The sequence below is a fragment of the Mobula hypostoma genome, chromosome 6, assembly GCF_963921235.1.
Source record: "Mobula hypostoma chromosome 6, sMobHyp1.1, whole genome shotgun sequence".
Classification (NCBI taxonomy): Eukaryota; Metazoa; Chordata; class Chondrichthyes; order Myliobatiformes; family Myliobatidae; genus Mobula; species Mobula hypostoma.
Genome location: NC_086102.1, coordinates 86478170 through 86502633, shown reverse-complemented (window position 1 = coordinate 86502633; position 24464 = coordinate 86478170). Strand labels below are relative to the sequence as shown.

Below are 24464 nucleotides of genomic sequence, written 5' to 3'. Positions count from 1 at the left end.
TGTTCGTAGACATCATCCTTGCCCCTTTTATTAATATAGTTATGCAGTATTAAGTATTTGTCTAAATTCGATTTTGAGGCAGTTTACCTTCTTTTTTGTCGAGAGACCTTTTCCTTACGCCGCCATTCCCTTGATGACCTGGAAGCGACCTCCGTTACGCTGACTTTTTAATGTACCTCAATATCAATCTAACTCCTCCCTCCATTTTTCTTTCTTTCATCGATGTGCCTATCAAAGAGTTCCTAATGTATCTGCCTCTACCACCACCCCAGTGTGTTCCTGACACCTACTATTCTCTGTGTGAAAAAACCTGCCTTTGAAATTCCCTCCCTGCCCCCCAGTACTTCCTTCCCAACACATTAAAATGATGCTTCCTTTTATTAGCCATTTCAGCCCTGGAAATGAAGTCTCTACCTATCCACTCGATCTATGCCTCATCATCTTATACACCTCTATCAAGTCACCTCTCATCCTCCTTTCTAAAGAGAAAAGCCCTTTCCTTCTCAACTTGTCCTCATAAGACACAGTTTCAAATCCAGACATCATTCTGGTAAATCTCTTCTGCACCCTCTCTGAAGATTCTTTTAATATTTAAAGAAACATTTTAATTCTAAATAAGGTTCGTATTCTCTCACACATAGTGTCTGGTCCAGCCTCTGAATGTAAATCTTTTAGACGCCTGATCGTTGTGCTTGAATCAGACAATATTACATCTCTCATTGGTCTTGCCCACTACAAAGCTAAGAATACAGCTGTCATTTCACCCGTTCAAACTGAGAAATCATCATGCATCCTCACCTGCTTTTTCATGTTAAAATCAGGCACTGCCAATCCTGCCCCTAAACTACTATTACCATTGTTTGAGGCATCTGTGTATATTCGTAAATATCCGTAATTACTATTTACATAAGACTCAACTACATCTAGATTTAAAATCAGCTCTATTTTTCTGTCTCCTTTCAAATAAAATAAGCTGCACCTCTGGTGCTTCACAGAGCCATGGAGGCAACCCAGGAAAAAGCACTGTATCACTTGCTGCCTTATTGCTAATTCCTGCTTTTCCTTCAATCGTCCGTGCAAAACTTCTGATTTTCTTCCTTTCCTTTTCTCAGCATGGATCTAAATGCTGTTTAGTTTGGATAATTTTCTCCAGGCCCTTGTAGGCTTACCCAATAAGTTAATGCAAGCCGTGATCTTCTCAGTTCCAGACGTGTCTCTCCAAACTCCACCTGCGTTGCCACCACTGGTTTTGTCCTTACTGCCCAACCAACTAACCATTTCCTTGGTATACTTAATGTTACCGGAATCATTCTCCCTTCTACAATCTTGCCACATAAAGGATCCACTTCCTGAATGATTTCAATATTCTATAATTCCTCATCTCTTATTTCTTGAAATTTTCCCCAACCAACTTTTTGAAATAGCCAGTACTCCAGCATACTTTCCTGATCTATCACTATTTCTATTCCTGTTCTACTTAATACAGAGTAATGATCTCCACCAATTGTTGTTCTTTCCAAACCTCCCATCAACACTTTCCTGCTAAATGTGCCGTAACTCATGTTAAATCAATTGCTGATTCAGAACCTGCATCAAAATTTACTCTTGTCCCACTTCCATCATTTATACAGACCAGATTTTCTTTTTCCATAAGCTCTTTTGTCACTGCTCCATTAATCTCATTGTGTTCCTCCCACATTGTGCTGTGTGCATTAAGATCCCCACACCATACTGTATTTCCCTATACCAATTTGCTCCAGTAAACCTATTTCTAATTTTTTACAAGGGTTATAGATACAGTATTAATAGTTTTAATTGTACCTCCTTTGTCCATACTTTGGTTGCTGTGTTCTTCTCCTTCCTTTAGTTCTCTAGATTGTAAGCCCCTAATAAAAAGTTACACACCCACCCTCTCTTCCATTAATCCTGTCATTTCTTGCACGATCATAGCCATTAATTACACAGTCTATTATTGGGTTAAGCTGTGATTCTTACTCTTATCACATCTGGTTTCTCAGCAAAATCTAAAAACTGCTGTCCATTAGTTATTAAACTTCTAGCATTCCACTGAAGAATTAACAGGACTAGTATAAGTTACCCTGTAAATAAACCTTGTCTTGGATCATTTTGACCCAGTTCTACCTACACTTGCTTCTCTCATATTGAAAAACCTCTCTGCTGCCCTCACTATCATTTTTATCTTTTCCATTTTGGTTTTTGCCTGCTCAAAACAATTACTAACATATGCCACTAATAAACTACAGTAGTTTATCTGTACTGATCGCAAGTGTTGAATTATTTGACTGACCTTGTCTTGCATTTGCAGCTGAGTCAATTCCTTCTTTAACTCTTCTCTCAAACACCAGAAAATCTGCAGATGCTGGAAATGCAAGCAACACGCACAAAATGCTAGAGGAACTCAGCAGGCCAGGAAAGAGTGAACAGGCAGGCTTCTCCCCTTCCTTTTCAGTTGTGTTGAAGGGTTTTGGCCCAAAATGTCAACTCTTTATTCATTTCCATAGATGCTGCCTGGCCTGCTGAGTTCCTTCAGCATTTTGTGTGTGTTGCTTAACTCTTCTGTCTTTCTTTACTATCCTAACCACTTCCACATACAACACATTATGCTGTTCCCTCATTTGTTGGATTTCCATGACTTTATTTTGCATTTTCACATCCCCCATAGGTTATTGTATGTGCCCCACCACATCTGCACAACTCTGCCTTCCTTTACACACCACTACATGCCCATATTTCTGACATTTATCACACTTGGGTGGTGGTGAAATATGGGCCTGAATCCAATTGTTACTTTTCCTGGTAAGATTGGACCCAAAGATATTAACTTAACAGATGTGCTATCAACCTCACTGCTTTCAATCTTTTCATCTCAGTCACTAATCCTCCTTTAATATTTTTATTTCCTAAGTTTTCTCTAATTGGTATTCCAGTTATCACCCCATTAACACCATTTTCCCTAACTTCTTTTCTATAATCTCTTTTGCCAATATTTAGTACCTTCATTGCTTTGTCCCTCTGCTCCAAATTTTGACAAACAACCAACAGTGCTCCATCATGCAGAATCTTCGCCAAACTTACTACGTTTTTTAGATTGTTCATCAGTGCTATTGGACTTGATGCATGTACTTCACTCGCTTGCTTAAGCTTAAACCTTGCTTTAAACTCCTCGTCTATCACCTTCCACTTTTCCTACCTGCCTGCACTTCTTTCCACTCATGGTTCCTTGTATCCTCCTCTTGCACCCTGACCCAGGCACAGTTTAGATTATGCCACTCCCTCTCTAAAGATTCCTCATCCTTCCTATAATGATGTGACCAGAACTGAACACCATACTCCAAGAGATGTCTAACCAGAGTTTTATAGAGCTGCAATATTACCTTTCGGCTCTTGAACTCAATCCCCCGACTAATGAAGGCCAACACACCATACACCATCTTAACAATCCTAGCAACTTGCGCTGTAAACACTGAAAGTAATAAAAGCACAAAAATATATCTTGAGTCAGTCACACAGATTGACTATGTTGTACCAACACTGGCCAAGCCCTGGACGTGCTTCTGCTCTTGTACATGTAGATGCAAAGATATACCTCCTTGAGATCCTCACAAACCTCTGTGGTAGATGTATCTGCTTATCATTGTATTGCTAGAATGATTGCTGTGCTGAAGAAAAGGTTAATGGTACTTCTGCAGCTGCTTTTAAATTTACACCTATAATCTTCTGCATGTGAGAGCTTAGAGTGGAAGGGTAATGTTAAAATTTATAAACCATTTTCAGTGGGCTCTATTAACATTGAGATTACTCAGCTCCCTGTTTATCTGGGAATATGAGCATTAACTTTACACATTAATGTTTATAAAAGGACTTCAATGTTCAAAGTAAATTTATTATTAAAGTACATATATGTCACCATATACTACCCTGATGAGGTTCATTTTCTTATGGGCATTCACAGTCCAAATACGGAAACACAGTAGTATCAAAACTGCACACAGCAAAGACTGGTCAAACAACCCATGTGCAAACTGTGAGAATACAAAAAAGAGAGGGAAAAAGATAAATGAGTAATAAATATCGGGAACATGAGTTGCAGAGTTCTTGAAAGTGAGTCCATAGGTTGTGGAATCAGTTTAGTGTTGGGCTGAAGAAAGTTATCCACTCTGGTTCAAGAACCTGATAGTTGAGGGATAATAGCTGTTACTGAACCTGGTGGTGTGGGACCTAAAGTTCCTTTACCTCCTTCCTGATGGCAGTGGCCAGAAAAGAGCATGGCCTGGATGAATGAGGGATTACCCAAATTGACTTTGCTCACTTCACTATTTAAATGACCTCAATTAGATTTGCTGTTAACATGTGCTCAGTGAAAATGTAGGTAAGAACATGAACCCCAGGTTCAATATTTCCCCACTCAGAAATAGTATAGAAGTGAAACAATATACATTCTCCAGCCTGCCACAACTAGCTGGTTGGACATTCCAACCAATGGATTTCCAGTTAATCTTACTGCCTGCAGCCTGACTAGGCATGGTATTCCAAACTGTACAACCATCGGGAAGGCAGCCGTTGTTCTCTTGATAACCTGCAATGTTTAAATGAGCTGAAACTGATATATTTGGGTAGATGGGACATGTTGTGATGTGCTGTTGACATTGGATAAATAGAGATTCTACAAGTGGATTCATGATTTACAGTAGCTTGACTCTGACACAAGATTTATTTAAACTTTGTATGCTCAGTTTTTGATTGAAAAGTTATTCCAATAACCGTTGAACCTTGGATTGGCTTGGTACTTCTGAAGTCATATAAGAGTACTTCACATTCAGTTAAACACATGAGGAAATATCATACATTAAGTTACACATCTCTTGTAATAATTGCAGGATGGGAATGGATCAGATGGGAAGACTTCCCACCAGAAGACCGGCTATTCTGTCCTTTGGCTTGTGCAAGACCCATTTATCATCCATTTCAAGAAAGACTTTAATATTTTGCTAGAAGTTCACAATATGGCAATGGTAATCAGTCATCTTTTTTGTTTATTGTTGAACAAAGTGTTGGCAAGGACTGTGAAATTCTGACTGAAGTGATAAATTAGATTGGAAGCAATAAATTAGGTTATCAATAACACTGAAGCTATTTTTGGATGCGTGCTGTCACATTAAATATTGTGAAACATTTAAATGTTAAAACATGCATTAAAGAAGTAAGTAAAGTTTCAAAATGGTAAGATAGTTTTTATGTGGTTCACAACAAATTTATGCCTTGGGAAAAGCAAATTACTTTTTAAATCCCTTTTTACAGTGAAGCTGTACCAGTTGTATTTTGGTTCAGAATATTTAAGCTCAGTCTCAGGCATGCAAATAATTTTTTGCTAAAAATGTACTGCTTTGATATTCTGTGACCTTCTGAGAATTTTACAAGATAATGAGGCTTAAAGAAAACAACTTCCACGATGGAACAGGCAAATTACTAAATTACTGGGAGCAAACTAAAGAAGGGAGTTCCGATTTCAGTGGCTCATTCAGCTCTAACACAGTTTGAGTGAGGGCAATATCATACCTTTTCCATAAAAATCAGAGAAGTCCTCCTTCAAAGAATGGAGTTTTCCTTAATTCACCATGATACTGCCCTCATCTGCATGTTCTCCATTTCCCAAACATCAGTGCCCCCCTGTCTTAACAGGGATATACTATCTCTTGTCCTTACCTACCACCTCATGAGCCTCCACGTCCAACACATCATTCTCCGGAACTTTCACCGTCTTCAATGAGATCCTACCACCAAGCACATCTTTACCACCCCCAACTCTCTGCTTTCTGCATGATTTCCTTGTCCATTTGTCCCTCCCCACTAATCTTCCTTCTGGCACTTATGTATCCCCTGCAAATGAAAGAAATGTCCATTCACTTCCTCCCTCAACTCCATCCACTGCCCCAAACAGTCCTTCCAGGTAAGGCAACACTACACCTGCAAGTCTGTTGGGGTCATCTACTGTATCCAGTGCTCCCAGTGTGGCCCCCTCTACATTGGTGAAACCCAACATGGATTGGGGGACTGCTTTGTTGAGTAACAAGCAGAATTTCACAGTGGCCGGCCATTTTAGTTCCAGTCGCCATTCCCATTCCAACATGTCGGCCCATGGCTTCCTCTGCTGTCACAATGAGTCCACTCTCAGGAAAGGAGGAGCAACACCTCATATTCCGTCTGGGTAGCCTCCAACCCGATGACATGAAAATAGATTTCTCTAACTTCTAGTAATTTCCCCCTTCACCTTCTCTCTTCTTCCATTCTCCACACTGGCTCTCCTCTTGCTTCTTCTCTTCTCCTCAGCTGTCTATTACCTCCCCCGACGTCCTTCCTCCTTCCCTTTCTCCCATGGTCCTCTCTCCAATCCTATCAGATTCCTTCTTCAGTCCTTTACCTTTTCTACCTATCACCTCCCAGCTTCTCACGTAATTCCCCTCCCCCACCCACCTTCCTTTCCCCTCAATGATGGCTTCACCTATCTCCTTCTAGTTTGTACTCCTTCCCCCCCCCCACTTCTTACTCTGGCTTCTCTCCCCTCCTTTTCCAGTCCTAATGAAGGGTGGTCTTGGCTTGAAATGGGGAATGGTGGGGGGTGGGGGGCGGGGGGCATTTACCAGAAGTTCGAAAAATCGATACTTGTGCCATCAGGTTGGCAGCTGCCCTGGTGGAACATATGGTGTTGCTCCTCCAACATGGTTGTGGCCTCATCACAGCAGAAGAGGAGGCCCTCTCCTGCGCCATTCCCCATTCCTGTTTCCCTCTCTCGCCTTATCTCCTTACCTGCCCATCATCTCTCTTTTGTGCTGATCCTTCCATTTCTTCCATGTTCTTCTTTCCTATCAGATTCCCCTTCCTCCAGCCCTTTATCTCTTTCACCAATCTTCCCAGCTCTTTACTTCACCTGCCCCCCTCTCCCAGTTTCACCGATCACCTGCTACCTTGTACTTCTTTCTCCCCTCCTCCCACCTTCTTACTCTGACTTCTCATCTTTCTTTCCAGTCCTGATGAAGGGTCTCGGCCCGAAACATCGACTGTTTACTCTTTTCCATTGATGCTGCCTGGCCTGCTGAGTTCCTCCAGCATCTTGTGTCTGTTACTTTGGAGTATCGTGAGCAGATTTGGGCCCTGTACCCAGGAAAGGATTTACTGGCAATGGAAAGGGTCCAGAGGTGGTTTACGAGATTGATCCTAGGAATGGAATGGTTAACATATGATGAGTGTTTGATGGCTCTGGGCCTGTAATCGCTGAAGTTTAGAATAGTGAGGTGAGATCTCATTGAAACCTACTGAATATTGAAAGCTCTTATTAGAATGGACATGGAGAGGATGTTTCTTGTAGTGTGGGAGTCTAGGAGCAGAAGGCACAGCCTCAGAATAGAAACATGGCCCTTTAGAACAGGGGTTCCCAACCATTAACTAAGGAGTCTTTGGACCCCAGGGTGGGAACCCCCACCATAGAACATAGATGAAGAGGTATTTCTTTAGCCATAGTGTTCCCTCAATGATTGCAAGCTGTCAATGCCCTGAGGCAGCAAAGCGACCCCAAACCATGATGCTCCTTCAACCATTCTTTACAGTTGGGATGAGGTTTTTGTGTTGGTGTGCAGTGCCCGTTTCCCTCCAAACATAGTGGTGTGCATTTCTGTCAAAGAATTCAACTTTTGTCTCATCTGTCCACAGAATATTGTCCCAGAAGTGTTGTGGAACATCCAGGTAGTTTTTTTGCAAACTTGAGATGCGCAGCAATGTTTTGTTTTGGAGAGCAGTGGTTTCCTCTGTGGTGTCCTTCCATGAACACCATTCTTGTTCAGTGTTTTTCTCATGGAGGACACATGAACAGAGACTTTAGCAAGTTTCAGAGATTTCTACAGATCTTTTGCTGTTACCTTTGGGTTCTTTTTCACCTCCTTCAGCATGATCTTTGCAGGACACTCACTCTTAGGGAGAGTAGCAACAGAACTGGGTTTACTCCATTTGTAGACAATTTCTCTTACTGTGGACTGATGAACACTCAGGTCTTTAGAAATACCTTCGTAGCCTTTTCCAGCTCCATGCACCTCTACAATTCTTCAAGGTCCTCTGAAAGTTGTTTTGATGGAGGCATGGTGCACATAAACAGATCTTTCTTGAGCAGGCTGTCAGAAACCTGACTTTGTGTGTCTTTGTTATAGAGCGGGGCACCTCTACAACCCATATCTCCAATCTCATTGATTGGAACACCTGACTCTAAATAGTTTTTGTAGAAGGCATTACCCCAGAGGTTCACATTTTTTTGAACCTAGACTATGTACTCAGCATTGACGAGAAGTACAATTGTTTGTGTGCTTATAAACACAAACACGAGGAACTCTGCAGATGCTGGAAATTCAAGCAACACACGTCAAAGTTGCTGGTGAACGCAGCAGGCCAGGCAGCATCTCTAGGAAAAGGTACAGTTGATGTTTCGGGCCTAGACCCTTCGTCAGGACTAACTGAAAGAAGAGCTAGTAAGAGATTTGAAAGTGGGAGGGGGAGGGCGAGATCCAAAATGATAGGAGAAGACAGGAGGGGAAGGGATGGAGCTATTATTCTGACTCTAAATAGAGATCAGACCACAAAGCAGAAAAATTACAAAGGGGTCACAATTTTTTTTGCAGCTGTACGTGCCAAGAGATACACCTGAGCCAGCTTTAGATGAGCCTTGAAAGATGACCCAAGTTGTCTTTTCCAAGAGTGAGAGCTCCCCACACTGTAGAACAATTTGAAAAAGATTGCTTCACATAATGTTTTGTCAAGGTGAGGTATACGGCTTGAAAGTACTGTATATACAACGTAAAGTACTGAAAGTATATACATACATTTTTAACTTTTCCAAACATCCCATCCTCACCCCACCAATGGATTTTCAATCCCCTGTAATCCCCACATATAGGTCAACCTTACAAAAGTAGCATAATATCCGCCAAAATAATGGGAACTGAAGGGTGGCCTCTGAAGTCCAACACACTTAACAGGCTGGAGGAGACAATCATCCTTTGTAATGGCAGAAACTGCCAGAAATCTGATAGATATTGATTGAATTTCATTAAGATTATGACAATCCCTTTGAATTGATCTACAGAAGGAAAGGTGTGCTGCCTGCACTGCCATAATATATGTAGCTTGAGTGTAACTATTTTCTGCTTTATCTTTGGCAGAGTTTGGAAGCAGCCAATTTTCTCCCTCTATGAATTCTAGGATTACAGAGAGTCAGGAGGCGGAAAGGGATTGAAGATGGCAATGACCAAAATGCATCTTTGCGTTTTGACATCCTATAGCACCACTGTAGAGAGGCATTGTGAAGAATGAGCAACATATCTTGGAGCAGTGTATTTTATCGTAGGATTTACCAGGGATCAAGAGATAGCTTATGACTCCAGGAAAATAAGATTGAATGGCAGAGCAGGCATAAGGTTCCCTGTTATTTTTTATTTTCAAGGCAACCATGACACTCCTCCACTCCTTAGCACAAATCCAGTAATATAGCACCTCTCAAGTGATGGTTCTGTGTAGAGAATGATACCATATGAAGTTCAGTTCAGTTTTCGTTTATTGTCATTTAAAAATGCATGCATTAAAAAATGATACAACGTTCCTCCAGAATGATATCACAAGAAAACACAGGACAAACCAAGACTAAAACTGACAAAACCACATAATTATAACAAAGTTACAACAGTGCAAACCAATACCATAATTTGATAAAGAGCAGACTATGGGCACGGTTAAAAAAAAAGTCTCAAAGTCCCGATAGACTCATCATCTCATGCAGGCGGCAGAAGGGAGGAACTCTCCCTGTCATGAACCTCCATGTGCTGCCAACTTGCCGATAGCACCATTGGAAGCACCCAAACGCAGTGGACTCTGAGTCCGTCCAAAAACTTCAAGCCTCCGACCAGCCCGTCTGACACAGCCTCTCCGAGCGCTTCGACCCCACCTCGGCCGCCAAGCAACAAGCAAAGCCGAGGACTCGGGGCCTTCTCCTCCGGAGATTCTGGATCACACAGTAGCAGCAAAGCAGGCATTTCAGAAGTTTCACTAGATGTTCCTCCATGCTCTTACGTCCGTCTCCATCAAATCAGAATTGTGCATGGCACCTGACTTGACAAATAACAGACATCACCACCGGAGTGGCCGCTGCGAGCTGCGTCACATCGCCATCTTCCCGCCGATCCCTGTTTCTATGTGGTCTCAGCCTGATCCTGTTGGAAATATGCTCTGTAATTTTATATTATTATTTTATTTAGAGATAAAGAGTGGAATAGCCCACACAGCCCAGCAACCCTCAATTTAACCCTAGCCTACTGGACAGTTTATAATGATCAGTTACCCTTTTGATACCTCTGTAGACCATGGGAGGAAACGAGAGCACAAGGAGGAAACACACACATTCGACGGGGAGGATGTACAGACTCCTTGAAGATGACCTCAGAATTGAACTCCAGCACCCCAAACTGTAATAGTGTTGCACTAGCCTATGCTAATGTAGCTCTCAAAGCTCCCAGAATAGAGAGAGATGCTAAGGAAAAGCTTGATGTTTCCATTGAGCAGAGAAGTTCCTCTCATGCGCAGATCTACGGCCTCTTTGAGTAACAAGGAGCCACTTGTCAGCAGATCACACATATTTGAAAGCAGCTCACAATTCTGAGTGAAGGGCTTCTCTGTGTGAGCAGCCAGCTGTTTCCCATGGATAGGGAGGCATACTTAAGCAGTTTTCTCTCCTGTTCGAGCATTAAAATACCACTCAAGCACATGTCACTCTCTTCCTGAAACCAACAATGGCGTTTGTGAACTGTCATCGGTGGAGCAGGGATATGACTACCGCACTCACATATCTGATTGTGGTGGTAATCATTCAAGTGTGGAGAGTATCATTTGGTTCCCATCAGGGGTTCCCAACCTTATTCATGCCATGGTCTAGTTCCTTGAACCTTTGGTTCCCATTGAGGCGTTATGATTTTGCAGGCTTCTTAGAAGTTTGGGAAGACTCTTAAGTATGGAAGATCAGTTAAAAAAATATCCCCATAAGTAAAACCATGAATATTATGTGTGTAAAAGACAGTATTTATTTACAATATAGAAAACATACTTAATCACAAAATATACATTTCAAACAGTATTTTGTACAAACAATTTTTTTATTGTGGAAAATGTATTGTAATATCACAGTGAACTAATCAGTCTAATTGTCCCTATAAAAAGAGTCTGGACTAAGAGACAAGAGATGTCACGTTTGAGAGGGAGAAAGGAAAATGAAATTGTCACATTTTGGGAAACCAGTTCTAACATAGTTGCTAAGTTACTCCTGTAATAGTGTAATTTTTAGACTTTAGGGTTGTGGCTTCCTTTTTTGTCACAGCTTAACTGGTTTATGAGAATGTATTTAATTCTCACTAACATAGCAGGTAAAAGCTGCAATAGTTGCTATTTTCACTTTCTTTTTTCAATTCTCTTTTCTGCATTATGTTACATTATAAACTTATGAAGTTTTGAATTTTTAGAATTTTATTGTAGGATAAACCACTTATTTCCACCTTTTCTAGAGAAAATGCTGTAACTAACATATAGCAGAGCAATTTAGCTCTTTATTTCAGGGTTTGAAAGTCTACAGAATAAATTGATCCAGGACATTTTACTTTATAGTGTTCTTACTATCTTCTACAATCAAAAATAACTGGATAACAAGTTAAATTCTGCAGAAGACGTGTCTTTAAGCATCACTTCACACATGTACAGAATTTTATCCATCTCACAACAAAGGTTATCAAAATATAAATATGTTCATATCAATTCTGCATCAACAATATCAAATAGGAAGGAACAGCAAAAATGTTGTTTTGAACGACGGGGCATAATGCCTTCAGTCAGAGTCACTACTGCTACTTGAAGAATCTGTTGACATAACTTCCACATCATCTTCGTTCTCTTTGTTATGACCAGGAGGTTCCAACATAAAATCATTGCTGTGATTTGGAGGCAATAGATTGAGGGGCATGTCATTTGATTGCCATGGGTATTGAGGTGCAAGTACATCTGAAATACATAATATTTTAAACACATTTTATCCAAAATTGGTGCCAAAGACAGACTTTGGAACAGATGAAAGTACCAAAAGCTTTGTTTACCAAACATTTGCTCCATCTGGAACAAAGACAAAAGCTGCATAAAGGTTCATTTACTACATTGGTTTTTTTACTGCATAAATTATCCCATTCTCAGAATCAGATTTAACATCACCTGCATATGTTGTGAAATTTGTTGTTTGCAATAGCAGTATAGTACATATAGAAAAATCTGAATTATAGTAAGTATATATTAAATTGTATTATCACTACAATATAATATATTTTTTTTTAATTAGTGCAAAAATAGAAATAAAGAGTATTGAGGTAGTGTTCATGGATTCAATGTCCATTCAGAAACCAGATTGCTGAGGGGAGGAAGCTGTTCCTGAATTGTTGAGTGTGCGCCTTCAGGCTTCTGTACCTCCTTCCTGATGGTAGCAGTGAGAACAAGGCATGACCTGGGGGACGGAAGTCCTTAATGATGGACACTGCCCTTTTGAGGCCTTTCGGCTGTGCAGGCATGGTAAGTGCCACCGTTAGAGCCTAAATTCAGCTGCAAATAAAAGGAAGAAGGGGACAAGCAGAGCGGCCATTGTTGGAGTGTGCCAGTGAAAGAGTGGGAAGGCTTTGACGTGAACAGGCAGAGGCACTGATAAAAAGAGGCAAGCCTTTGTTTTAGTACAGAGTAGTCAGGATGGAATGCTCCTCCTGTCAGATGGGAATTCAGGGTACCTGATGGTTTCCCTGAAGACTAAACCCATGGGATGTGCACCCAACTTCAGCACCTGACTGACCAGGTCAAGGAGTTGGAGTTGGATGTACTCAGGATCATTTGGGAGGCTGAAGATATTGTAGATGGGACTTTTGAAGAGATGGTCAGAACCAGAGTAGAGGTTTCAGATAGTAAATGGATGACCACCAGGACAGACAAGCCATTTCAGGGTTCTCCTGTGGCCATTCCCCTCAGCAACAAGTATAACTCTTTGGATACTGCTGGAGGGGGGAATGACCCTTCGGGACACAACAGCAGCAGCCAGCAGGCCTGTGGCACTGTGGCCAGCTCTGAAATTCAATAGGGAAGGATAAAGTTAGGCAGTGTGGTAGTTAAGGGGACAAAAAAGAGATACTATAGCCACAAAAGAGACACCAGAATGGCGCGTTGTCTCCTGGCTGCTAGGGTCCAGGATGCATCGGAACAGCTGCAGGATATTCTCAAGGGACAGGGTGAATTGTCAAGAGGTGATGGTGCATATTGACACCAATAACATGGGCAGAAAAGTGGAAAAGGTCCTATGCAGTGAGTATATAGAGATAGGAAAAAGGCTGAAGAGAAGGACCTCCAAGATAGTAATCTTCGGATTACTTCCAGTGCCACAGGTTAGTACAGGTCGGAATGTGGGTGATAACACGGAAGAATGAGTGGCTGAGGAGATGGTGCAGGGGACAGGTTTTCAAGTTCTTAGATCATTAGAACCGTTTCTGGAAAAGGGATGACCTATTCAAGAGGGATGGGATGCACCTGAACTAGAGTGAAACCAATATCCTGACTGGCAGGTTTGCTGATGCTACTCGCGAGGGTTTAAACTAGTTTTGCAGGGGGCTAGGAACCAGAGCACCAGATCAGTAAGGGAAGGATCAGACCAGAAGGGAGATGTCAGGGAAAACAGTGAAAGGAAAAATCAAAATAACAGGTAAGATGGATAGGACAGTTTGAAATGTGTATATTTTAATGCTAGGAGTATTACAAGACCAAAAGATATAGAGGCAGAGGTAGGCCATTCGGCCCATCGAGTCTGTTCGACCATCCAATTCTTCCAGTCATCCCCACTCCCCTGCCTTCACTCCATACCCTTGATGCCCTGGCTAATCAAGAACTTACCTCTGCCTTAAATACACCCAATGACTTGGCCTCCACAGCCACTTGTGGCAACAAATTCCACAGATTTACCATCCTCTGACTAAAGTAATTTCTCCACATCTCAGTATGTACTTCCTTCAATCTTGAAGTCCTGCTCTCTTGTCCTAGAATCCCCTACCATGGGAAATAACTTTGCCATATCTAATCTGTTCAGGCCTTTTAACATTCAGAATGTTTCTATGAGATCCCCCCTCATTCTTCTGAACTCCAGGGAATACAGCCCAAGAGCTCCTAGACATTCCTCATATGGTAATCCTTTCATTCCTGGAATCATTCTTGTGAATCTTCTCTGAACCCTCTCGAATGTCAGTATATCCTTTCTAAAATAAGGAGCCCAAAACTGCACACAATGCTCCAAGTGTGGTCTCACGAATGCATTATAGAGCCACAACATCACATCCCTGCTCTTATATTCTATACCTCTAGAAATGAATGTCAACATTGCATTCGCCTTCTTCACAACCGACTCAACTTGGAAGTTAACCTTTAGGGTATCTTGCACAAGGACTCCCAAGTCCCTTTGCATCTCTGCATTTTGAATTCTCTCCCCATCTAGATAATAGTCTGCCCGTTTATTTCTTTCACCAAAGTGATTGACCATACAATTTCCAATATTGTATTTCATTTGCCACTTCTTTGCCCATTCCCCTAAACTAAGTCTCTCTGCAGGCTCTCTGTTTCCTCAACACTACCCGCTCCTCCACCTATCTTTGTATCATCGGCAAATTTAGCCACAAATCCATTAATCCCATAGTCCAAATCATTGACAAACATCATAAAAAGCAGCGGTCCCAACACCGACCCCAATGGAACTCCACAGGTAACCAGCAGCCAGCCTGAATAGGATCCCTTTATTCCTACTCTCTGTTTTCTGCCGACCAGCCAACGTTCCACCCATGCTAGTAACTTCCCTGTAATTCCACAGACTCTTATCTTGCTAAGCAGCCTCATGTGCGGCACCTTGTCAAAGGCCTTCTGAAAATCCAGGTACACCACGTCTACTGCATCTCCTTTGTCTACCCTGCTTGTAATTTCCTCAAAGAATTGCAGTAGGATTGTCAGGCAGGATTTTCCTTTCAGGAAACCATGCTGGTTTTTGCCTATCTTGTCATGTGCCTCCAGGTACTCCGTAATCTCATCTCTAACAATCGATTCCAACAACTTCTCAACCACTGGTACCAAGCTAACAGGTCTATAGTTTCCTTTCTGCTGCCTCCCATCCTTCTTAAATAGCGGAGTAACATTTGCAATTTTCCAGTCATCCGGGACAATGCCAGAATCTATCAATTCTTGAAAGATAATCGTTAATGCCTCCACAATCTCTCCAACTACTTCCTTCAGAACCCAATGTCCGGTATACTGCAGACGTCTTCCACTGTGAAGACTGATGCAAAACACGTATTCAGTTCTTCTGCCATCTCTGCATCTCTCATTACAATATCTCCAGCATCATTTTGTATTGGTCCTACATCTACCCTCAACTCTTTTTTACCCTCTATATACTTAAAAAAGCTTTTAGAGTATCTTTTTTGATATTAGTCGCCAGATTCCTTTCATAATTCATCTTTTCCTTCCTAATAACCTTCTTAGTTTCCTCCTGCAAGTTTTTAAAAGCTTCTCAATCCTCTATCTTCCCACTAGCTTTGGCTTCCTTTGCTTTTACCTTGGCTCTGACTTCACCTGTCAGCCACGGTGATGTCCTTCTTCCCTTTGAAAATTTCTTCTTATTTGGAATATATCTGTCTTGCACTTCCCTCATTTCTTGCAGAAATTCAGCCATTGCTGCTCTGCTGTCCTTCCTACAAATATCCCTTTCCAGTCAACTTTGGCCAGTTCCCCTCTCATTCCATTGTAATTTCCTTAATTCCACTGAAATACCGACTCATTGGATTTTATTTTTTCCCTCTCAAATTTCAATGTGAACTTGATCATATTGTGATAATCACTGTTCCCTAAGGATTCCTTAACCTTAAGCACTCTTATCACCTCCGCACAAAACTTAATCCAGCACAGCCGATCCCCTAGTGGGCTCAACAACAAGCTGTCTAAAAAGCCATTCCTTAGGCATTCTACAAATTCCCTCTTGAGGTCCAGTACTGACCTGGTTTTCCCAATCCACTTTCATGTTAAAATCTCCAGTGACTATCATGACCTTGCCTTTCTGACATGCCTTTTCTATATTCTGTTGTAATTTATAATCCACATCCCAGCTGCTGTTTGGAGGCCTGTGTACAACTGCCATTAGGGTCCTTTTACCCTTGCCATTTCTTAACTCAACCCATAGAGACTCTACACCTTCCAATCCTATGTCATCTCTTTCTAATGATTTAATATTATTTCTTATACACAGAGCCACATCACCCCCTCTGCCTACTAACCGATCTTTCTTTTTTTTTGGTAATTTATTTTTTTATTGAATTTCATCATCAAACAAACATTTCCATAAGATGTATTTCAGACACTGTACATACATATCATATAATCATATTTGTCACAAATCTCCACATAATATTTATCTGAAGTATACTCTTGTAGAAAGAAGAGGAAAGAAAGAAAAATCGAAAGAAGAAAACTATGTACAGAGTAGGGAGTGATTTTTTTTAACAAGATACTCATTGATTGTGAGAATAAAATCAGGCCTATGAGATGTTATGTAGTTAAACCAATTTTTCCAGTATGAATAAAATTGTTCCAACTTATGATTAACAGATGTTGTTATCTTCTCCATTTTGTAAATGTCCATTGTAATTTCCATCCATACATTTAAAGTTGGGCTCTCCTGTGATAACCATTTCCTGGTAAGGGTCTTTTTACCAGCCACCAGCAATACATTCATTAAATATTTATATTCATCTCTTTTCAACCATTCTTGAAGTATATACCCAAAATATATGCTCTTACTCTCGAGGTGTATTTATCTGTTAGTATATCATTGAAATTTGCAGAATATAACTTAATCAATCTACTCCCTGAACAATAAGAACCAAGAAAAGTGAATAATAAAAAGAAAGGTAAGGAAGGTGTGGTTCCAAGGCTGGGGTCTCTAGATGACCCTGGGTTGGGCTAGAAGAAAAGTCAAGCCGTGGGGGATAGTCCCTCCTACCTGTAGGTTGAGGGCCCCCGCTGCAGTACCTATAAAAGTAAGTTAAAAAAACTACGTCCATTACACAGAAATGATTTCCCTGTGTATTCCTCCCATGTATATATTCTCATTTAGGTGGGGAAAAAGAAATGAATAAATGATTTTTTAAAAAATTGAGTAATATAAAATCCACATTATAACACGTATTTCTCGAGATAGGTATATCACCATCTATTTTTGCTTCAGTTTAGTTTATCAGCACTTAAAGTTAGCCAAACCTTATGGCTCTTCTGGAGGAGGTGAGGGCTGCCCTTGGAGAACTGACAGTCTTTTCTTAAAATCCTTCTCTCGTCCTGTTCCTGTCCCCTGCTTTCCAGGTTCTCTTACTATTTCCCAAGCAGCTCGGGATAACTGCTCAGCCAGAGTTTCCCTTGGTTTGACCACGCTAATGGGCAGTCCTCTGTTCTTCATGTCTGTAGTCACCTCTTCCACTGTCTGATATAGTCGTATCCCTTCTTGGTAAAATACCCTCAGTTTAGCAGGGTACGGGGTTTGGAATTTAATCTTTTCTTGCTTTAATATTCGTTTGGCTTCAGAATATTCCTTCTGTTTCTGTAGGACCGCTGGGGGGTAATCATGATCGAAGTATATTTACTTCCCGTTCCAAAACACCCTCTTCTTAACCCAGGCCCTTCACAGAATCTCCGCCTTGCTCTTGAATCGAAGGAATCTAAGTACAATGGAGCGCAGTTTATCTTCTCTGTCTCTGGGAGGCCACTGGACAAGCAAACGGTGCGGCCTTTCAATTTCAATCTCCGTAGTCTGAGGAATCTCCAGCGCTTCCCGCAGCAAAGTCCATCATCGACAATCCCTCAGCTCCTTCGGGAACATTATAAATCCTGATGTTTTTCCATCGCGATCTTCCCTCCTGGTCAAGCAGTTTACTTTCCCGTTGATTTAATATTTTTATCGTCTTACTTAGTATCTGTTCCACATTTTGTATGTGATCTTCCATCTTCTCAATTCAAGTCTCTGCCACCACCATTTTCTGATTGACGTTGGCGAGCTCTGACTTTATATCATTGAGTTGCTGCTTTATATCTTTTTGGACTTCCCTTGTCTCTTCCAGAATCCTGATCATATTTGCCGCTTCGCCTGAACGAGGCCCAGCGTCAGCTTCATCACCATGTGCACGTGTAGGAGAGCCGCGCGCTGTACCTCTCTCTTCCATAGGCTCCACGGTGGTGCTTTTTTTTATCTCCATTGTTTCACCCCATTCTTGCCCCCCTTAACGAAAGATCTTATATTTGATCGATTAACGGGGCAAAATATGTGTTTTTCCGGAGCAGCTGTTCATTTAAGCTGCCGTTCTGAACGATGATGTCACCGGAACCCTAACCTATCTTTCTGATACACCATATATCCTTGGATGTTCATCTCCCAATGGCAGCCATCCGTTAGCCAAGTTTCAGAGATGGCCACAACATCATATTTGCCAATCTGTAGCTGAATTTCAAGATCGTCCATTTTATTTCTCATGCAGCGTGCATTCAAATATAACACTTTCAGTCCAGTATTTGTTGCTTTCGGTTTTAACTGCACCATGCCTCTATTGCCCTGTAACTCATGCCACTGGCTGTGATTAAGCCTCATCTTCTGCCTGTTCTTTCTATAATCTCTGTTGCATGCTATCTTTGATTTATTTCTGTTTTCCCCTTCCTCAGCCCTATCACTCCGGTTTCCATCCCCCTGCCAAATTAGGTTAAACCCTCCCTAACAGCTCTATTAAATATGCCCGCTAGCATATTGGACCCCTTTGGGTTCAGGTATAACCCATCCTTTTTATACAGGTCATACCTCCCCCAGAAGAGGCCCCAATGATCCAGAAACCTGAAGCCCTGCCCCTACACCAGTCTCTCAGCCACACATTAATATGCCTGATCATGCTATTCTTGCACTCGCTAGCACGTAGCACAGGCAGCAATCCTGAGATTACTACCCTAGAGGTCCTGCTTTTCAGCTTCCTACCTAACTTCCTGAATTCTCTCTTCAGGACTTCCTCCCTTTTTCTACCTATGTCATTGGTACCAACGTGTTCACCCTGTCCCTTCAAAATACTCTGCACCCAATCCGAGACATCCCGTACCCTGGCACCTGGGAGGCAACACACCATGTGGGTATCTCTATCAGGCTGACAGAACCTCCTGTCTGAGTTCCCCTCACCATGGAATCCCTTCCCTGACCGTCACACACTTATCTACCTCCTGCAGCCTTGGAGTGACTAACTCCCTGTAGCTCCTATCTGTTGTTCACTCTCCCCAATAAGATGTAGGTCATCGAGCCGCAGCTCCAGATCCCTAACAATGTCTCTCAGAAGCTGCACCTCGGTCATCTGGCGCAGATGTGGCCACCTGGGAGACTGGAAGATTCCCAGGATTCCCAGAGCAGAACACTAACCCTACCGACATGTTCTCTATTCCTCAAAAAAAATGCAAAGAAAAACCAAAAATGAAGTCCACCTACCCACTTACCTTGCCGAAGCCTGAATTATGGGTAAGGGTGATGAACTTAGAGCATGGATCAGTACATGGAACAATGACGTTATGGCCATTACTGAAACTTGGTTGAGAGGAGGACAGGAATGGATGATTAATGTACCAGGATTTTGAAGTTTTAGAAAAGATAGAGGTGGTGGTAAAAGTGTGTGTGTGGGAATGTTTACACTACTAATCAGGGATAATATCACAACTGCACTCTCAGGAGACACTCAGTAGACAGCCCAACAAGAGGAAGGGCTGTAGTGGACCTGGTGTTGGGTAATGAGCCTGGGCAGGTGACTAACCTTCCAGAGGGTGAGCTGTTGGGGAACAGTGACCACAACTCCTTAACTTTCAGAATAGCTATAGTTGAGTATAGGTATGGTCTTTAGGGGAAGAGTTTCAAATTGGAGTAGGGCAAATTACAAGGGCATTAGGCAGGAACTAAGAAGAGTTAATTGGGAACACCCTTTTTCTGGCAGGTCCACATCAGACACGTGCAGGGTGCTTAAAGATCAATTGCACAGATTACAGGAAAAGTTTATTTCTCTTAGAAGGAAGATTGGAGATGGAAAGACAAGAGAACCTTGGATGTCCAGAAAGGTGATGAATTTAGTTAAGAAGAAAAAGGGAAAATATGTAAAGCTTTGGAAGTCAGGATCAAACGAAGCACATGAGGAGTGTAAAGAAGCCAGAAAAGAACTGAAGAAGAGAATTAGGAAAGCCAAGAGGAGCCATGAAAAGTGCTTGAAATGTAGGATTAAGGTGAATCCCAAGGCGTTCAATATATACATCAAGAGTAAGAGGATAACTAGGGAGGGAGTAGGACCAGTCAAGGATTGGTTGGGGGGGGGGTAACATTTGCTTCGATGCGGAAAATGTAAATGAAGTTCTTAATGAGTACTTCGCTTCAGTATTTACCAATGAAAAGGATATAGAGGACCAGGACATCAGTGCTAAGTGTATAAATACATTAGGACATTTAGAGGTGAAGGAGGCAGAAGTGTTGGGCCTCCTAATGAGTATTAAGGTGGACAAGTCCCCAGGGCCTGACAGAATTTACCCCAGGGTATTCAAGGAGGCAAGAGATGAGATTGCTGGGGCTTTAATCAGTACCTTTGTGTCCTCTCCAGGCATAGGCGAGGTCCCAGAGGACTGGCGAGTGGCTAATATTGTACCTCTATTTAAGAAGGAAACAAGGGGAAATCCAAGGAACTTTAGACTGGAGAGTCACACGTCAGTTGTAGGAGAATTGGTGGAGAAAATTCTGAGGGAAAGGATACAAGAGCATTTGGAAACCCATAGCCTAATAAGGGAGAGCCAGCATGGCTTTGTACGGGGCAGGTTATGTCCTACCAACTGGATTGAGTTTTTTGACAAGGTGACGAGCGAGACTGATGAGGGTGGGGCAGTGGATGTTATCTACATGGAATTTAGTATGGTGTTTGACAAGGTCCCTCATGGGAGGCTAATCAAGAAGATTAAGATGCATGAGGTATGTGACAAATTAACTGTTTGGATTCAGAACTAGCTTGCACATAGAAGACAGAGGGTAGTGGTTGAAGGAATTTGTTTGAACTGGAGGTCTGTAATTAGTAGTGTTCCACGGGGACCTATGCTGGGACCTCTGCTGTTTGAGACATATATAAATGGATGCAAATGTAGATGGGTAGGTTAGTAAATTTGCAAACAATACCTAGATTAGTGGAGTTGTGGATAGCGTAGAAGACTGCCAAAGAATAATTCACAATATAGATTGGTTGCAAATATGGGCAGAGAAATGGCAGATGGAGTTTAACCCAGAAAAATGTGAGGTGTTACACCTTGGTAGGGCAAATGCAAAAACAGAGTACACCGTTAAGGGCAAGATCCTTAACAGTGTTGCTGAGCAGAGAGATCTTGGGATCCAAGTTCACAGCTCCTTGAAAGTGGCGACACAGGTCAATAAAGTGGTTAAGGCGGCTTACGGAATGCCTGCCTTTATTAGTCGAGGCACTGAGTTCAAATGTCACGAGTTTATGTTGCAACTTTATAGAACACTAGTTAGTCCAAATCTGGAGTATTGCATACAGTTCTGGTTGCCTCACTATAGAAAGGATGTTAAGGCTTGGAGAGGTCAGAAGAGGTTCACTAGGATGCTGCCCGGTGTAGAGAGCATGTGCTATTATGTGAGACTGGATAAACTTGGGTTGTTTTCTCTGGAGCGTCGGAAGCTGAGGGGAGATCTGATAGTTTAAAATTATGAGAGGCATAGATAGAGTAGACAGGGAGCATCTGTTTCTCAGGGTTGAAATGTCTAATACCAGAGTGCATGCTTTGAAGGCGATAGGGGGCAAGTTCAACGGGAATGTGAGGGTTAAGTTTTTTGTACTCCAAGTGGTGGATGCCTGGAATGTGCTGCCTGGTTTGATGGTAGAGGCAAATACATCAGAAGCTATTAAGGGATGTTTAGACAGTCACACGGATGTAAGGAAGATGGAGGGATATGGACATTGTGTAGGTAGGAGAGGTTAGTGTTTGGGTGTTTCTGATGTGCTTTTTAGCTTGTTCAGCACATATAGTGGACCAAAGAGCTTTTTCCTGTGCTGTACTGTTCTACACTCCTTGAAGATGTCCTGGATACTATGGAGGCTAGTGTCCATGGTGAAGCTGACTAAGTTTACAACTCTCACTGATCCTGTACAATCACACCCCCATCCCCCCACCCCATTCGAGACGGTGATGCACCAGATAGAATGTTCTGCACTGTACAGCTGTAGAAATTTGCGAGTGTCTTTGGTGACGTACCAAATCTCCTCAGACTCTAAATGAAAGACAGCCACTGTTATTGTCTTTGTAGCTGCATCAATATGTTGGGTCCAAGTTAGATCCTCAGAGATATTGACACCCTGGAACTTGAAATTGCTGAGTCGTTCCACTTCTGATCCCTCTATGATGACTGGTGTGTGATCCCTCATCTCAGACTTTCTGAAGTCCACAATCAGTTCTTTGGTCTTGCTGATCAAGTTGTTGATGCGACACCTCTCAGATGGTTGATATATCTTGCTTCTGATATACTCTTACCGTTATAATACAAAACACAAATTCTTAACGGACGGTTTATTTGTCCACCAATACAGCAGACAGGCAACATGCTAGTATAGTGGTTGTTAGTTACTGGACTATTGAAACATGAATTTGAATCACATCACAGCATTCAGGTGATGGGATTTAAAAACATGGAATTAAACAAATTTGGAATTTAAAAATGATTGAGGTTCAAGTTTATTGTCATTCAACAGTACACACGTAAACGAGACAGTATTCCTCTGGACCAAGATGCACAACATAGTACATATATACATATAACTTACACACACAACACAAAGTAATATTACCACAAATAAAGTAACAAATAATAAGGTGCATTTATGATACAAGTTAAAAAGTAAACAGTATACCACTATTGACCCTTCAAATAAGATGAGACCTGGGTGGTGGCAGGAGTTGAGCTGTCTTAGGGCCTGGGAGAGGAAGCTGTTTCTCATCCCAACAGTTCTTGTCCTAATGCTATGGTCCCTCCTGCTTGATGGTAGGGGGTCAAAAAGATTGTTGGACGGATAGGAGGAATCACCAACAATGCAAAGGACTCTGCATACCTAGCGCTCCTGATAAATATCCCAGCTGGGTGAAAGAGAGACCCTGATGATCCTCTCAGCAGTCCTCACAATTCTTTGTTCAGACGTGTTCAGGTGCCTTGCAATTCCCACACCAGATAGAGATGCAGCTGGTCAGGACACTCTTGTAAAAATTTCTCAAAATGTGGGGGGTGGGAGAAGAGAGGGCCTCGCACACCTCAATCTCCTCAGGAAGTGGAGACACAGCTGTGCTTTGTTGACCAAAGAAGTGGTGTTGAGGGACCAGGTGAGATCATCCATTATGTGCACTCCCAACAACTTGGTGATCCTAACTCTCTCTACAGAGGAGCCGTGTATGTACAGTGAGGCGTGATGTGTTTAATAACAGTGACATTCTCCATGCATTTTTCTATGTAGCCAGTCACAGATCTCACATATTCATCAATGTTAATGTGATGGTCCTAGGTAGCCACCTCCCTGAACATGTTCCAGTCTGTGTTTTCAAAACTATTCTGTAATGTGGAGGTTACTCGTTCTGGCCAGATCTTTATCTGCCTTTGAACTGGTTTAAGACGTTTAATCCGTCCAGTATGCAGGCATTAGTATAACAGATAAGATTGGCTTAACAGATCCACAGGTTTACCCATGACAGTGATCAGGTTCAGATGCACTGGAGATTGTCAGGGTGGGTACTGAACGTACTTGTTCCCTTCTGTTCAAATTTGTATTTGCATTTGCATGTTTAGCTGGGTCTGCATTATTTTCACCTGGATACTTTGGTTTCCATCCATGTAGAAAAGACATTATGATTAGTAGATTAATTCACTACTGAAAATTACTCCAAGGTAGACAGTAGAAGAATTGGAAGAATGGTTGACCTTGTGAGAGAGGTTACAGAGAACTAACTGAGAAATAGGATTGACAGGATCAACTGTCACTAATTGTTCTAGAACTGAGTGGCTTGCATGGTTGCATTGAATGGTTAAGACTGAACCAGATTGCTGTGGGCCTGGAACTGTGTATAACTGGGTAAGGGCAATAGATTTCACTCTCGGGATAATAGTGGATCAGATCAGATTTATTTGACAACTTGATCGTATCATGATGGATTCCCTCTTCCACCCATTAGAGATATTTACCAGGAACACTACATCTACAAGTCTTTCAGCATTGTCAGTAATC

General features: G+C 41.9%; 2 protein-coding genes across 4 annotated transcripts in view; one reads left to right on the top strand and one right to left on the bottom strand.

Annotated features, from left to right (window-relative positions):
* The window catches only part of nudt15 (nudix (nucleoside diphosphate linked moiety X)-type motif 15), a 45030-nt gene that overhangs the window by 10335 nt on the left and 10231 nt on the right, over positions 1 to 24464 (top strand). Inside the window, exon 3 of one of the 2 annotated variants that reach the window (XR_010018368.1) lies at positions 4899 to 5033. Coding sequence is in view for 1 of the 2 variants with exons in the window: in XM_063051139.1 (XP_062907209.1) it covers positions 4899 to 5002 (104 nt within the window). In the remaining variant the exon portion in view is untranslated. Of the gene's footprint in view, positions 1 to 4898; positions 5241 to 24464 lie in introns of those variants that run through there. The other variant, XM_063051139.1, reaches the window with a different exon arrangement.
* The window catches only part of med4 (mediator complex subunit 4), a 42584-nt gene continuing 27419 nt past the window's right edge, over positions 9300 to 24464 (bottom strand). Inside the window, exon 7 of one of the 2 annotated variants that reach the window (XM_063051138.1) lies at positions 9300 to 12096. In XM_063051138.1, the coding sequence (XP_062907208.1) occupies positions 11924 to 12096 (173 nt within the window). In that variant the 3' untranslated portion in view covers positions 9300 to 11923. The remainder of the gene's footprint in view (positions 12097 to 24464) is intronic. The other variant, XM_063051137.1, reaches the window with a different exon arrangement.